The sequence below is a fragment of the Labrus mixtus genome, chromosome 3 (genome assembly GCF_963584025.1).
Source record: "Labrus mixtus chromosome 3, fLabMix1.1, whole genome shotgun sequence".
Taxonomy (NCBI): domain Eukaryota; kingdom Metazoa; phylum Chordata; class Actinopteri; order Labriformes; family Labridae; genus Labrus; species Labrus mixtus.
Genome location: NC_083614.1, coordinates 23,925,819 through 23,942,599, shown reverse-complemented (window position 1 = coordinate 23,942,599; position 16,781 = coordinate 23,925,819). Strand labels below are relative to the sequence as shown.

The 16,781-nt window shown below is 38.3% G+C and overlaps 1 protein-coding gene across 1 annotated transcript in view; it reads right to left on the bottom strand.

The window, feature by feature from the left end:
* LOC132967114 (E3 ubiquitin-protein ligase rnf213-alpha-like) overlaps nucleotides 1-16,781 on the bottom strand; it is a 46,310-nt gene that overhangs the window by 22,520 nt on the left and 7,009 nt on the right. The window contains exons 10-33 of the mRNA XM_061033968.1: nucleotides 16,023-16,229; nucleotides 15,561-15,750; nucleotides 15,179-15,234; nucleotides 14,911-15,046; nucleotides 14,558-14,692; nucleotides 14,322-14,420; nucleotides 14,116-14,238; nucleotides 13,577-13,766; nucleotides 13,154-13,327; nucleotides 12,673-12,825; nucleotides 11,855-12,471; nucleotides 11,171-11,330; nucleotides 10,867-11,084; nucleotides 10,343-10,480; nucleotides 9,969-10,124; nucleotides 8,531-9,812; nucleotides 6,036-6,220; nucleotides 5,756-5,911; nucleotides 2,033-5,611; nucleotides 1,465-1,595; nucleotides 1,148-1,243; nucleotides 931-1,046; nucleotides 570-683; nucleotides 430-479 (exon numbers count right to left, since the gene is read on the bottom strand). Coding sequence (XP_060889951.1) covers nucleotides 430-479; nucleotides 570-683; nucleotides 931-1,046; nucleotides 1,148-1,243; nucleotides 1,465-1,595; nucleotides 2,033-5,611; nucleotides 5,756-5,911; nucleotides 6,036-6,220; nucleotides 8,531-9,812; nucleotides 9,969-10,124; nucleotides 10,343-10,480; nucleotides 10,867-11,084; nucleotides 11,171-11,330; nucleotides 11,855-12,471; nucleotides 12,673-12,825; nucleotides 13,154-13,327; nucleotides 13,577-13,766; nucleotides 14,116-14,238; nucleotides 14,322-14,420; nucleotides 14,558-14,692; nucleotides 14,911-15,046; nucleotides 15,179-15,234; nucleotides 15,561-15,750; nucleotides 16,023-16,229 — 8,461 coding nt within the window. The remainder of the gene's footprint in view (nucleotides 1-429; nucleotides 480-569; nucleotides 684-930; nucleotides 1,047-1,147; nucleotides 1,244-1,464; nucleotides 1,596-2,032; nucleotides 5,612-5,755; nucleotides 5,912-6,035; nucleotides 6,221-8,530; nucleotides 9,813-9,968; nucleotides 10,125-10,342; nucleotides 10,481-10,866; nucleotides 11,085-11,170; nucleotides 11,331-11,854; nucleotides 12,472-12,672; nucleotides 12,826-13,153; nucleotides 13,328-13,576; nucleotides 13,767-14,115; nucleotides 14,239-14,321; nucleotides 14,421-14,557; nucleotides 14,693-14,910; nucleotides 15,047-15,178; nucleotides 15,235-15,560; nucleotides 15,751-16,022; nucleotides 16,230-16,781) is intronic.

Here is a 16,781-nt window from a genome sequence, read left to right as displayed (position 1 = left end):
TAGCACAGTAGTGCTAAGGTGCTAATGTTTTTGCTCCCCTCGGAGCCAAAGTGGCTGCATTCCCAATATGGTAAAAGGGGCGTGACATTTCCGAAAACCGTGCTGAGCGACTGACCAATTACAACAGAGCCGACAGGCCGACCAATCAGATCAGACTTGGCACACATGGGGACCCTGAACGTGGGCACTTCAGAGCCTTAGAGAGAGAGAGTCAGAAGCGAACCGGTGCATGGACATGAAAACATGCACTTTTTTCTAACTTTAGCTATTGTGAACATAATTTAGTAGGTACATAGATTAAATATACGAACCCCAAAAAGGGCATAATATGACCTTTTTAAGATTACCCTCAGCTGCCCGAGTCCTGACAAAAATTAAAACAACTACACTTTCAAATCTCTGAACTACTTGGTGGTAAATTTCACTTACAGTGGAGTCATTGTTTTGTGGAACACCATTATGGTCTTCTGCATCCATGGCTTAAAGGGGAAAAAAATAAGTTACTTATATATAATGTAGATACTCGTATGTATGACATTGTTTTAGAAAAAAGTTTTCTGGTGGATTACCCTCAGGTGGATCTTCAAAAATCTCACTCATGCAAAGCTTTTTCAAGCAGTTTACATCAGTCACAAACTCTTTTGATCTTCTGAGATCATCAATGTGTACAGACCTCCAAGGACCTGAAAAAAGTCAGATCTATCAATACATAGTATCAATTACCTCTAGTCAGGTTTTTTTCCACCCTTTCATTTTCTTACATTTGTGGGACTCTTAATATCAATTTACCCTTTATTTTTTGAGTGAATAGTGATGTATTCTTAATTCTGGGTTATTATTGCTATTTTTTTCTATTAAAGCAAACAGTTGCTGAATCTTTGAAATAAAATTAACCAGTTACTGTAGCTAGAATATAAGAGCAGGACTAACCTCCTTGAAACCCAACAAATGAAGTACCACCCTCGATTCGAGGGAGTTTGGTGACAAAGTAAACAAGTGGCTTGTCTGCAGTGGCCCACTTGTTTATTTCGTTGATGCATGCATACCTAAGGATTGAAATGGAAGTGCAAAAAAAATGTTTCAAATGTGAGTTTTGGAAATGAAGTCTGTTCGGAGGAGCAATTTAATGATAAATCTTAAAACTTACTTGGCGGAGGAAAAAACATTCCTCTTGTGGGACTCTTCCTCGTAGTCCGTTTGGATAATGAGTACTCTGTCTGCAGGTGTTGAGCCAAGGCATTCCCTTGTACCGGAGAACAGGCACAATATACATATCAATGGGCAGTGATCACTTGACAGTTTTATGGAAGTTAATTTATCAAGTCAGTGTTGTAAAAAATATCAGTGTCAAAAAAAGTGTCCTGAGAAGATCCCCAAAACGAGGCACAAGGGCACAATTGTTAAATTAGACTAAAATGAGCACCTTTAAAGAATAGATATGCTCTATATACGGTCTTTACATACCTGATTTTCTTGAGAAAAGAGTACTCTGTGTCAAACTGCTGCAGTGATAGCAGATGGATATTGTCAAGCTTTATAGTACTTTGCAGTTTTTGTGTGTCTGCTGCAGTCAAAAGCCTGGAAAATGTTGTGACCTTAAATAAACAAAATGACTAAGTGTTAGAAGATGGGTTGCTATTTATTTCTCTATTAATATAACAGTCAGAAAAATCAGATTTTTTCTGTATGTTCAGTATGTATGTCAAAAATTGACAATAAAGACTTTACCACAACTTAGTGGTCTTAGATACTATTTCATCTAGAAGATGTACTGCAAAGCTTAAAATAACCTAAATCTTACTCCTCCACATAAAATGATAAGTATAAAAAATAAAAAATGTGAAAATATTTACAAATTGGAAAATCTAAAAATATGTTTCCCTTAACAATGTTATGCTCTACTCCTGGCATAAGAAGTTCAACTTATGAGTCTTAACAAAAACAAACTGGGGGCCTGATACCAGAACCTTCAAGTGATGGCTGATTACATTTTCCCTGAGCTTGAAACTTAATATTATGGAAAATAAATTACCTCAGTGAAGAAAAAGCGGGACTGTGCCAGTTCCTTTCTGTGGTAGACGATGTAGTCTCCAAATGAACTGTGCATCTTCTCTCTAACATATGTATTCATTAAATGTTCTCTTTCCTCATCAGGCAGCCTGGATTTGTCCAAACGGATAACTGAGTCTGGAGTGGCACAGTTGAGCAAAATTTCTTTGGCTTTGTCCAGAATGATCTGAGCATCTGTTTCGTCACTGTGATTCTCTGTTACTTGAAGGACCACAGAGGAGCATGTGTCTGAGTGGTAGCCAATGAAGACGTCACTTGGAACATACTGCTTCATTGTATGGTGTTGACTAGTTAAGGACACAAAATCATCAACCCATTTCTGTAGTTGTTGGACAATGCCCTTCTGCTCATCTCTGAGGACAGTGTTGATGTCAAGGTAGTGTTTCTCCAGCCTGTTGATCAGTGGGATGGGGAACTGCTCATACACCACCTCTTTCTCTTCAATGACAATGAGCCTGAAGTTTTTGTGAACTCTACATTTCACACGATGTGTTCCTAATCCAAGATCAACATACTTTTGACCTCCAAGGGTCACATAGTATTGGTTAAGAGCATCATACAGACTTTCGTACAGATTCTGAAGGTTGAGAAGCACAACTGTCTGTCCGGTCTCCATGCAAACTTTGACACGATTGATGTTCCTACAAATCTGTGTGTACTCCTGATCTTTTGGGAAACTGGACCCAAAGATAATCTCTGGATGGATTTTGTTTGTGAAGAACATCTGTTCAAGAATCTGAAGAGCGGCATAGTTTTTTGTGAGGATCAAGAGGTAACGACTTTCATCAACTTGGCCAGCTGGAGATATGATTTGATTGACCAGAGTTTTGGTGGAGATGCAGGCATTGGCAAAGTCTTCTCTGAGTTCTGTGCTAAATATGCCCATCACATCGACATCATCTTTTCCACTGAAGTTTCTCAGGACGGCTCCAGTGATTTCATCTGTGGTAGGTTTCTTATTGCTGTGTTTAGTAATAGAAAATATCATCTTAATGAGACTGTAGAAGTCCCGCAGACCAAAAAAGCCCTTCCCTTGTTGGCATATGGTCCCATATGCTTTTGCGAATGGCTCAAAGAGGGGTTTGATGGTGTCCAGGATCTTCTTTTCAGATGCGCATATCCCTTCAGCACTCTTGATGAGCTCTTTATGGTTTGGATCCCCACGGGACACAAATATTCCACGATTCATCTTCGCAGGGTCCAATGCCCAGTTCGAAATTCCGATGAATCCAACCCTTTTATGAGGTTGTGGCTCATCATCCACACATCCCTCTTCCAGTAATGGGTGGAGTGTTTTTAGAGGCATTTTACTGGAATCTTCGGCCAATCCAATCTCATCAAGTACAACTACTGAGATGTATTCATCCAACTTTTTGTTTTCCTGAAAGCGGGCACATTGCTTGAATGTGTTGATGATTCCTTCAGGAGTAGAATGAGGGCTGCACTGGAAAGACACCAGATGTATCTGCTTTAGCCTCTTGTACAGTTCAGAGTGTGAGGAAGGGCCCTGCATTGCATCGGCAACAAGGGTTTTGGACAGTGATTTTGAGCTCCCAGGTTTCCCAACAATAAACAGGGGAATTCTTAGCTCAACACAGATTACCATCATGAAGAAATTTTCTTTCAAAGCCTCATTTCTGGCTATTGTCTTGCCCATGGGTACACCATTGAGTAGGAGGTCATGCATGAGTTGGATTTCCTGGAGTACTCTCATACTGCTATAGCCACGGGGGAGCCCCTGGCTGATAGTTTGCAGATATGGCATTTTTTTCTCCAAGCAGGCCTGATAGCATACTCCAGTGGCCATCAAGAGTGACCAGATAACTCTGTCACTAGCAGGTGAAAAGTTGATTTTGTTTTGCTCCCTCTGACTTTGCTTTTGACGAAATGAGTTCAGTTCTTTTGCAAGCATTGGGTGATTTTTATGGAACCACACAAACACCTGCATGCACCGTTCCACATCTCTCAAACTGACAAAGCTGCATTCATCTTTCCTCTCTCTCATGAACTTTTGTGATGCTGACAAAACCTTAGTTATTGTCTGAATATAACTCTTTTCAACCAAGTTGGCCTTTGTCTGTCTTTGCACTATTTGTTCGATGTACATTTGCTCTGTTAAGTCATTGAGCTGTCCAAAGTCCCAAACGAGAGGAATCATACTGGGGGGTAACGCATGAACACGATACACGAGCTGGCGGAGAGGGATTGAGCCAAGTCTGTCCTCAGTTTCCTCAGCCCTCACCCTGTAGCCCAAACCAGAAGCCTCCAGCCTTTCAATCATCTTGTCTGTATGCTTCCTGTAGGGGTTGCATGCAGCAACAATATGTAGTCCTGTTTCAGAGCAAAGCTGTTGTCCTTGCACAGTGTTATCGCAAAGGATCTCTTTGATGCTGCTGATAGCTTCTGTGGTGTTTGCCTCATCAAAGAAAAGAACCGAGTCCAAATCATGATTCTCTTTGTTGGTCCTTGCAAGAGTTTCTACTTCCTTCACCTTCTCATATATCATTTCTGGGGTTGTCCCTCCATGAATCTTGACCAGTTTCATGTTCTCTGCTTGTGCTGCACACTTTCTCAACTCACACATGAACTTCACTAGCCTCGTCTTGCCACATCCAGTCTCACCCATTATGATGACTGGAATGCCACACCTAAATCTCATATGGATTGCCATCATTTTCAGAATGTTATCGGTTGTAAGTTCATATGTTTCATCAGGATCTGTTGGCCACTTGATGCCGAGCACACTGCACAGCTGCTCAATCTTGTCAGCTCGAGGAAGCTGATCAAAGTCCCTATTAAAAGGGACTCTCTGATGTCTTAAGCCAGCGTACAGCTCTTGAGACATGATGTTTCTTTTGATCACTTTTCCTGTCAATGGGTTTAAGGCATCTACCCCCTTCTGGTCATTGCGCTCCAGGTGAAATCCAATGAAAGTCATGGACATGTGGTCATCGTTAAAAAAGATGTATGGATGCGGCTCAGACTCCCACCTTTTTCGGATGAGGAATGGAGCTAAATCTTCTTCATTAAGGCCACTGATGTCAGTTTGTTGACACCCTGGGCTCTGGTCAGTGATGCATAGTGATGGGGTTGCAAAGTCTTTGGACATCAATATCATGCACTCAACTACAAAGTTTTTGAACCCTTGAAGAGTGTCTCCAACAAACTCGAGTTTGCAGAACTCTGAATTCTCACAGTCTTTTAACTGAAGATTTAAGAACCAGACAAAGTTACGTAGCTCTGCCCAAGATGGATCTATAATGCCACAGTAGATTAAGAGTATCTGAAGACACTCCGTCTGAGTTCCTTCAATGCCATGGTAAGTGAAACTGTCGAGATTGTTTTTGTTGTGAAAACGTGTGAGGTATTGATATGGTCTTTGATAAACTTCACTCCTGAAAAATTCATCATCCATGAGGGGGTCTTCACTCATCTTGTCAGTGTTTTTCTCTCCCTTCATTTCCAAAGCCATTACCTCCTTTGGTGAACGACAAATCACCTTAGGGAAAATGTCCCAGAATGCAAAGTTTTCTTTTCGTCCCTAAAAATATACAAATGTATACATAAATTCAACATAAGAACATTTTACCCACCAAAATTGCATCAGTTGTTGTTAAAGTAAATAGAACTGTGGGGTATGATCTCTTATAACATACAATGCAGTAAACAGTTTATTTTAACTTACAGATTTGGATGCATATCTTGGCTGAAGATTTGTGGCTTCCAGTAACTCAACAATGTACAAGTGTTTGTGACTGCAGCGCCACATCTGTCCATCTGAATCCATCAGGTACCGCAAAAAGAAAAGCTTGAATAGAAATTCATTCAAGCCTTTTTTCACCTGAGAATTATGGTTGTAATATTAGAAAACATATTAGACAAATTTCGTTCATCTTCAGTAACAACCATATTGTGAAAAAAATCTAAATAATCTTGATTATCATGGTTATGAGAACATAACTTACCGAGGATGTAATATCAAAGTGAAACATCCTGAGATCTTCTCCTTTTGGTGTGTCATACAAAGACTGGAGGACCTTGTGTTCATTAACCTCACGCTCAGTTACTCGGATGCACTTCTTAAATGTAGTTCCTTTTTCAACACTTCCCTCCAGCTTTTCATACAGTCTTTGGACATACAATGACTTGCCTAAAACAGAGGAATAAACATAAATAGTTTGTCTGAAATGTCATTAATGGAGTGAACTATGTTCTAGATGCATCATAATCAGTGTTTCCCCGAGGTTGGAGTTGAAGTGGAACAATGTTTAAGTTACGTGCAAATCTAAAAAAAAAATCTGTTCTTTAAAATAATTATTAACATTTATTGGACAGAATAGTCAACCAACAGCCACCCAATACAGTAAAATTAATTACACAACAAAATCAGTAAAATCCCAAAGAGCTGTGCCTCCAACCCATATTACCAGGGCTTTCCACAAGATCTGAAGTAGCCTGCTTGGGGGGTCTGGGGGCATGCACCCCTGGAGAAAATGTTTGGCTGTAAAAGCACAAATTATGTGGCACATTTTAATGCCACTATTCCCTCAAACTAATCTTAAATGTTTCATGAGGTAATACGTTTGCCTACTCGATTGTAAACATGTAGCCTAGTGAATTATTTAATTTATACTTTATTGATCCCGCGAGGGGAAATTCGTTTTTACACTCTGTCTAGTTAACATGCTACACAAACATGGGCCGAAATACACACACATGCACAAACAGGATCCTATGGACATGCACTAATGGAGAGGTCTCAGAGTGAGGGGGCTGCCCACAGTGGGCGCTCCTGGGCTGGTGGGGGGGGGTTTGGGTGCCTTGCTCAGGGGCACCTCGGCAGTGCTCAGGAAGTGGACTGGCACCTCTCCAGCTACCAGGCCAATTTCCGGACTACCCTCCGATTCCCAACCCAAGTCCCTACAGACTGAGCTACTGCCGCCCCATTGTAAAGGAGAATTAGGTTTCTTTTCTTTTTAACCAGTGTTTGACCCCCTCAGCATCCAGGGGTTTTACTTAGCAGAGTATGAGAGAAAATAAAGGCTACTACACTTCCTCAGACCCACTCTGTAATCCTCTGACTTAACAGCATTGATGCTGCACTGTTGAATACAGATATCAGTGCTTTTGGAAAAGTTTGTTTTGTCAATTCATTGTTCTCATCACTAACTGCCAATCTTAAAAAAAACAGAAGAAGAAAAAAAAGAAGCCTATCCTATGAAGCAAACAGACTACTAAGAATAGTCTCACATTCAGGCTTTCTGGTGCCATTATACATCTTATTTATCTTCCTCTTTAGTGGATCAGATATGGGTGATTGTCATACTTTTTACAGCTTGTCTTTACCCTAAATATTGATGGATTTAGACAATTATTTATCTGCGAACGAGTCCTGCACATCATTTTAGTCTATATCGCTCGTTGTTATTATAAAGCGCACGCGATATGCGAGTCAAAGAGAGGACACTTAACTAATGCAAAATGCTCTGGAGTACGGGAGATTAACATTAAATATTACAACAAAACCCCATGGCAAGGTGAAAGTCTTATGAGATACTTCTGGTAGGTATGAAGTTCCATTTTATTAGCTTCATGGTGCGGGAGGGGCCGGAGCATCAACGGCGCGACAACGTGAAATGAATAGTTGCACACTCGCAGGAGCCATGATTGAGCATATGTGGGAGGGACTGAAACAGACAGGTAGTCACGTCTGTCTATTATCATGCTCCCCTTTACTCAGAGGTGTGTTAATCGACTTGATATCAAGCGTTCGTAGCGCAAAATACTATGAAGTAGCCTATCTTCTCCTCTCCTTTTGTTTCCCCGTTCCATTCTCTCTCTCAAAAAAATAAGTCAGCAGCGGCGGTCATATTTCAGTAGTGGCGCACCGCCGCTGCTAGATCAATATAGGGGAAACGCTGATAATTAAGCAAGAATAAGATTAATTTGATCCTTCACCTTTTTTCTAAATAATTGATGGAAAAAAGTATTTCACTCAAAAGATGCACCTCATTCTCAAGTTGAACAGTTTTTTTTATACTGACCATACTTTATGTATAAAATAATATATAAAATTTAACATTTAGGAACAGCAGACTTTCATGCAGAGTTTCATGCACGGAATTGAACTGCAGCTCTTTATGATATTGAAAAGAAAAAAACATATCTAAAAGGTGAGATTCTTTTAGTATGAGAATTGATGTAAGATGCAAAAGAAGCTGGTGCATTTAATGGCTAGGCATGCAGACTTATAAAAGGATATTCTTAATGCACAGATTAAAATGTGTAATTACAGGAACCTTGTGTAATTTAAGGAAGCCTTAGAAATGCATATGGATTGTGCATACAAAATACATAATACTATCATTTTTTAAGATAGTTTCTTGTCAATATCTCTTCCTAATTCTCATTAATAGAGGTGTAATTATTGCGGGAAAAGTTGTGTGGATGTTAGACTCACCTACTCCTGCACGTTGGGATGCAACAATGCCAACAGAATGGTCACCTTTGAAAAAAGCATTCTTGTGATCTGAGGGCACAGTGTAATGCCTAGACAGGTACTTTTGGATCCTTTCCAATGGCTCTTGGGGCACAAAGTCTCTTTTAAACTGACTGAATGCAGTAGGAATGTAAGTGTGCTCCCTGTCAGAGCTGCAAATAATCACCAGCCTGGACTCATGTCTAAAAAGGGACTGTAGATTCTGAAGACACTTCTCCATTGCACAGCTTACATCATAGGTGAGTTGATCTGCCCAAAGCATTGTATAAATCTTCTGGCCAATGTCACCTGGTGTGAGACATCTCCTCAGGAAAAGCTCTACTTGTTCATGAGATGTTTCCGGAGTGCACAAGAGAACCTCATCATAACTAGGCAGTGGTTCATACTCACTAGTCATGTACAAGCAGATACATGAAGTCAGGACATCATCATGAGGACAGATGATGAGATTTGGCTGGTTTGGGATAAGGCCTTTTGGGAGGCTTCTTCTGAGTGAGCTGTCTTGCGTCTCTGAAAGCAATGGTTGTTCCCATTCATTTTCATTTTGAATTTCTGAGGCAGTCATCATTTTTAACAGACAGCCTAGACTCCTTATGTCCAAAAGGTCATGGAACAATATTCCCTTATTCTCCATGTAGTCATTCCACAACTCTTCCAGTTCTTTCAAACCAGCAGCCTGGACTGCAGTACCTGCTGAATCATCTGCTGTTAAATGACTCGCATTGGCTGAGGACATGTGATTGTCATCAGGGGGACGAAAGTGACTTTTAAAGGGAATATGGTCATTCATCCTTTTGCCAGGCTCAAATTGGTCTTGAAACTTTTTCCATGTTCCCCAGACATCTGAAGTTGTGCAGTTTGGTTTGATGAAAGACAGCATCATCAAAGCGTTGTCCTCTATTTCTACATCAACATTGCTCTGAGTCACAACGCTGCACAGGTAGAATATCTGTTCTGCTGTGAAAAAGTTTAAGTAGTAGTGGTCAGATCTTTGTGTGTCCATGAAGTTTCTCCAGTCATCAAGAAATAACTCCATCTTCTGGGACACTTCTGCAAGTTGTTCAACTAGATTTCCAAATACTTGGATGTGATATAGGGTCTTGCAAAAGTTGAGTTCCAATGTGATACATGGGTCATTCTGACTTTTGCAATACATTTTAGCTTCCCAACACTTGAAGAGTGGGTTCCCTGCAGCATAAAGGTCTACAAAAGCTCTGGCAAGTCTTTGGACATTGTCAAACACCTGAATAGGAAAAAATAAAAGTGAGATCACATTGAATGTATAAAAAGAAAAATGCAAACTTTCTTTTATAAATTCCATTAATTTAGAGAAAAGCAGACCGAAACTATACATTTCTAAAAAAAAATAACTCAGCACAAAAAACAAGGCATACATCACCTCAGCAAAGAATTCCACTTCACTTTGATTTTGTTCCCCTCTTCCGGACATAAGCATAAGCTTATTTTGTAACTCTTTCAGGTCCTCATAGGTGCATGACATATTTATCTCAAGTCCGTCCTGAATTTGCAGCATGAGGGAACTCTCTAATGTGAGCTATAAAGAGAAAAATCTATTTGTTTAGAGAGGAAAGACTGTTTCATGTAGCTAATTTGCATTAGTAGTGTTTCAAATTCAACACAAAAAGGTTTTAATCTGAGCTGTAAGTATTCATCACATATGAATATCCTTTTAAGTTTTTAAGGGTCCTGTGTAACGCTTAAATAAAATAAAATTAATTCAATTAATCATTTCAAGTAATCCATTCATCATACCCTTTTCTCATTCTGGGCTTTGATGATGTACACTCCTTTCTCATTGATGGATGTAGCCAAGGACAGAGATGAAAATTCAACAGATCCATGGCTTTCCCTTACAGTCTTTAACCATTCCAGATGGCGTGATGTATCCCGCTGAAAATAAAAATTACACATAAAAAAATATGAATTTTGATTTTGCATTTTTTGTTTTGTTTTGTTTATCAGAAATGATCAGTTATATATATAAAGCATTCATAAACATGGCTTTATGAAATTGGATAACATGGGAGTTAGAGCTTTGACTAAACGTGGGACTAAACCTAGATCAAAATTAAAAAGACCACCAAAATGCTTAAACTAATTAAGAATGGCATCCATTTAAGAACCCCCCACAATGTGATCTTACTGACCATACTTATGGTAACATCACATGAATTTGTAAACATGTATGTGTATTATAATGTATATTTCACATAGATTTTATACTGAGTTTAAAAACTAGCTAGACAGTTATAGGTAACCCAAAGGCTGAATCTCACCAATTTTCTTGGTATCTCTTTATCATTTTCAAATGCCTTCCACAGTTTTGACAGGGACTCCTTGAAGGCAGCAAAGTCAGAATCCTCCTTCAGTCCATACAACATGGACGAGTAACCAAGGACAGCATCATGAAAACAGGCCACTCGATCCACCTCCATATCATTTTCTCCAGCATAGATGGATGCAAGGTCAACAAAAACTTTCAGTTCATTGATATCTGCAAAAAAAAAACTATTTTAGAATTGCTTTAACTGAAAAAAAAATATATATATAGGTCTTTAGAAAAAGATGTTTCTAATGTACCTTCAAGTTCTTCTTTTACCCACTGGACAAACTTTTGGCTGAGACGAAGTTCCTGAAGACATTCCTTGCGATCACTTGTAATGTCATTCAACATGATTTTTGCTTTTATGAAGTTGTCATCGATGCAGTTCAGACTGTTTTTCTTGAAGTCTGCTTGATTCTAAAAATAAACCATATGAAATCATAGGCTGTGTGATTCAAGATTCAAGGTCAGAAGGCTTTTTGACTGCTGGAAGTTCATTTTACTCATAAACTCATCTCAATTATTCATTACTGAGTGAATATTAAAAAAAAAATTCAAATGCCATTTCACTTCCTGATCTACAGTATCTCTCTGTTTTGCATTTGATTGAGTAAATTGTGTGCAAGCACAAGTTCCAGTAAGTCTTTAACAATAATGTGTATGGTATGTTTTAAGAACTTGTAACAAATTGAAAGCAATGTACAATGTCAGTTAACATCAGATTATTCATTCTTATCAAATAAATACAATTACATATTCTCCTCCAACTGAGGTATTCCTGACAGATTCTCACTTTCAATTAAGGCATTTCAATAGGTTGACTGCTAATGTCTTAGATCAAGAGACATTTATTTCTATAAAAATACCTTTCTAATGACAGATCTGCACTCCCTAAGCACACACATGTACATATATATACTGTATATGTTTGAGAAACTTACCATTTGCAGCAGTTTCTCAAGTAATTTGAAGTCTCCTTCTGGACACACTGCATCCCTGATACCGATGATGATCTGGGCAGACTCCATTGCAAGATGAAGATCACTGTACTGTTCAATCTGGTGAGCCCTTGTTTTGATCCACTTTCTGTCATCAGATTGATTTGTTCTGCACATGATGTTAAAATCTTTCTGCAAATCTTCATAATTGCTTTTATAGACCTCCAAAATGCTGTCTATTTGCTCCAGTAACAGTTCCCCGCTCTTCAGACCATCATAAAGAGCTTTGTACTCGCTGAAGCAGCTCTTGAATATTTTGCTGTAGACCATGTCTAGAGTGTAAATTTCTTCATTTTCATACAGATGTTCAGGGTCTTCTGTATCAGACTGTTCTCTTGTCAGATCTTCCACTTGATTTGTCCAGCACAATTTGAAGATTGTACTGTCTTTAATGACATCCAATTCTGAAGCCATTTGACGGGTGCTATCACACAAGTTGAAATAAGTAACCTCAATTTTAGATGAGTTCTGTCCATCAAGAGTGTGAACGTCCATTAACTCATTGAGATTCATCATCTCAATGTTCTGTCGAAGTTTTTCGTCCAAGCCCTTGAAGTCAACTGTGCATTAAAAAGATTTTATTCAAAATTAATGTACAGTAGATACCATGTTATCCACTACCCTAACCCATGTCCTTCCTCTTGCAATCTGCTCATCCGATATTCGCCTAAATCATAGCATAACATCTGTTTCCTAAGAATATGTTTTCAAAAATAAAACTGGAACTTAAAGCAATATTTTGCCCTCAGTGTGCGGCCTACCTTTGACACGTTGTGGAAGCTCCTGGCAGATATGGAGAAGACTCTTGACCAGCTCCTTCTCACTTTGGATAGCTTCTGCTTCCTCGGTTCTTCGTTTCAGTAATAGTTTCATGTTTCTTTCATCTTTGCAGCGATCATCATCACAGAGTCCATCTAGAGGAACACAACACAGTGGCAGGATTTCAACTGATGACTTTATCAAAAAATAAAATCCACTGGAATGGTACAATGTCCTGATAAAGATCTGTATGGATGTGAACAATATTACAAAAATGAATATTAAATAACATTTTGACATGCTTATTTTTTTTAAATAAAAGGTAGAGCAAGAAAAACTTTTAGGTGAAATATGAAACAATCTTTACCATATTTATCCCCTAAAAACTTATGGACACCTGAAACTTGAAAAGGAGCCACAACTACACACTGCTATTTGGAGATTGAGAAAGAGATAGTTGAAGAGAAATATGTTTATATTTACCAATCTTCAGCAAGTCAACAAACTCTTGTTTTTTCAGGGAGATTTGGTGTAAAGTTTTCATTTGGATTTGTCCACTGAGGAACTTTTCTGTCACAGATTTAAAAGCTGAACTCGCCAAAGTCATCTTGATTTGTGCTTCATCTGACAGCTTGTCAATCAGTCGTTTATCTCTTCCTGAAAAATAATGGGTAAACACGAACAATGAGTTATTTACAAAAGAAAAGAAGAAAAAGAAGATCAAACCAAGTTAGATGAGATGATTCCTTAATTAGATGAGACAAATACAGCCAAGCCAGCCTTTCTCTCTTTTCACTTTCTTTCTTCACTGATTATTTTCTTGCACACTCCAACATACAGTACAGTACAAAGACACAAACACACACACACTTAATTCAAGTAACATTATATTTCACAAGTATTTACCTGTCATTCCAAAGACAGATTTTGCCATTGGCCAATTGAGGAGGTACTCAAATATCAAGTCCTCCCCTTCAATGTCATGTCCATTTGCATCTTTGGGCCATGTCTTGAGCACAACAACAGACATCAGCTTCCCAAACTTTGAGATATCATGTTTCTTCAATAGATCGGAAAGAGCTCTTCTGGATTTATCCTAAACATAAAGAATCATACAAAATAAGGTCATGTCGTTTATTTATGTGCTCAATGGACTACCACTACCTCCAGGATACACCAGTCAATTGCACATCTAGTATTTGTTAGAGAGGTGCAATAAAAGAGCTCACAATCTTGGATAAGAGTAACAAAGTCTTTTTTGGCCAGTACATGTCATGTTTACTTTCTTTCTCTACAAGGTCAAGTGTCTTTGGGAACTCTTACTAGCATCTTAATTTAAACTCTAAGAATACTTACCAATCGTTGGAATTTTAAAACAGAATCTGCACAATAACATCACAATTCTTAATTATTGAAGTAAATATTAAATATTATCAAAATCATACCTGACAAATAACTGCAATAGCCTCCAACGCACATTTCTCCATTGTGCTGCATAGCGAGGAGCGTGCCTGGCTCAGTTCTTCCATCTTGTTAGAGTATATTCCAATTTGATCAATTGGTCTTTCCTACCACGCAAGCACAGTTGTTCAGTTGTCTCACTGTATTACACATGTAAAGCATGTAAACACGATCACAAATACTGTCTTACTTTTCTTAGCTTTGCCTCAAAATCCTCCGTTAAGGCCGTCCTCCAAGACTGCGTGTTTTCTTCATGGCTAAAGGATAGTGAGAGTAACTTCTCCCATACCTAAAAATAAAGACATATTTAATCAATCAACTATGAAGCAATTGATTGTGAATGGGTATCGCACTAAATACATGTTTTTATGTTAATCCCCAACAGAGAACATATCATATATATTATAACCATTAATTTCAGCTTACCTTAACTTCACTGGGTACAGTAAACTGCACAGGACTCCATACACTTAGTAGTCTGTTTCCGAAGGTACTTCCACGCCATTTCTTTATTGTTTCTAAAGTGTCCCAGAATAAGTCTTCATGATGTCTCTCTGTTGACTGGAAGTATAGTTGTTGGTTACTATGGTACCTCAACATGTAGGATTTGTTAAAAATAATAAACATAATTAATATAATTTTCTCCATTAAGGATAGAAAAAAAAGAAAAAAACAATAAAGCTATGTTACTGTTTCCTATTTTTTGCATTTTAAGCCCTTGCTGTGTTTTTTTATTGAGATACAACAGTAATAATTTTCAAATAAGTATCGTCATATACCTTGGAAATGAGACAGACTAGATCCAGGAAGCCAAGAGGAACATCATAGTGTTGTGGATCAGTTGTGTGACGGCAGATAAAACCAAGAAGCTGTCCTGCAGTATGCAGGCAACACTCTCCATATTTGCCATCAAAACTATAGAAAAAACATGTTATTGATTGTTTTGCAAGCATTAGGGTTGATATCAACATAGAAACTACAACTCATAGACATTACTGCACTGATACTGTTAAACTGTGACAGGTAAAGGGCTTTTTTTGTCTTTACCTTTGACTGTGACAGCTAAGTTTGTTGATGAGATGAGAAACCAAGCCTTTCAATGTCTGTAATCAGAAGCACCAAACACATGTAGCTTCAAAACATGAGTAGAAGTGTACGAACAGTTATGATACAGCAGTAGTAGACTCTTGCTCCTGAGTACAAAAAAAATACTTTCTAGCAGGCTAATATATTAATACATTCACTGTCTTTCTGCCATATACTGTAGTGCTTACATAAGTACTGTCGTTGTGATAGTAGTGGGGCCAGTTTCTATGTATAAAGCAGAGCTGAGCTAAACACACACACACACACACATATATATATATATATATATATAAAGTATATAATATATCTCATTACAGCATTATAGCCACTAAAGAATACATACCATGTAGTTGGTGTGCATTGTTCCAGGTTTTAGGCTGAACTGTAGGTACTGCAGTAAGTCTAGAAGATCTACTTGCACACTTTCTGTGAAGCTTTTCAGATCATCCAAATGGAGCAGGGATATCCAAGAGTGCACAAGAAGACGATCAATGTTCGCCTGGTATGCATGCTCTTTCATGATCCGGATTACACTACTTGATTGACATCATGAGTGGGTTTTAGGTACCAGGTAGTATCAGGGTATCCCAAGGGTGAGGGGTGAGAAATAGCAAATGATAAATTTAACTACATTTCAATGTGGAGTTATCAAAATTACAAGGGAAACAGAGTAAGTGGTAGTAGTAGTGACTCCTTGGACGCCACATTGATATGCAAAGATGCTTCTGAAAAGGTTTGTGAAAATGTTTTCCAGATTTTTGTTATACTTCTTTTAAAGGCTTTGTAAGAGAGAACACTTACATACCTTGCATTATTGTCCCTGTGGACATTTGTTCCTTTCCTCTCCCTTAAGCCTGTCCAGGAGTCAAACTTTGGATTGAGGACAGGTGGAACTGGCTCAAAGGGCCTGCTTTCTCCCCTCAATAGGTGAATCAGAGGGATGACCAAGAACCACTTCTCAACACGTTGTTTTCTAGCATTGTCGCACAGCATCTCAACAGCATCTGCAATTCTACACCAACAGAAAAGTCTTGTTTGATCATTTTCTTAGCAAAGAAAAAATACACTACACAAAATACACTAAGCTTCTGGTCTGTTTTATGTTCTTGAGGAATATGGTTTGCAGATAAAATATGCATTTCGAGACCTTTTGAATCAAACATTGAGCAAAACATATGTTGTATGTTTTCTTGAATAGAGCATTCAATGTTAAAATTACCTGTCTACAATGTTTTAAAATTGTTTTAGGTTTCATCAATATTCATTTCATTACAATGTTACGAAAAATGTAATCAACAATACATCAACGCCACCACTATACTCTTCAATAAACAAGGATGATTACTAATTTTGCAAAGTTATTCTTGACAAAGAGCTTTGTATTAAGAGATAGTAAATAATTACTGAGAAAGCACTTATGTAAAATACATATCAGAAGTATTATTATTGCCAGCATGGCCTCATGAATTACCAAAGAGAGCTTCATAATATTGCTTTCAAAAGGAAGTACATTGGCTGAATTGGCATAAGTCAGTATTTGTCAAAAGTTCCCTTTTCTTCAGTA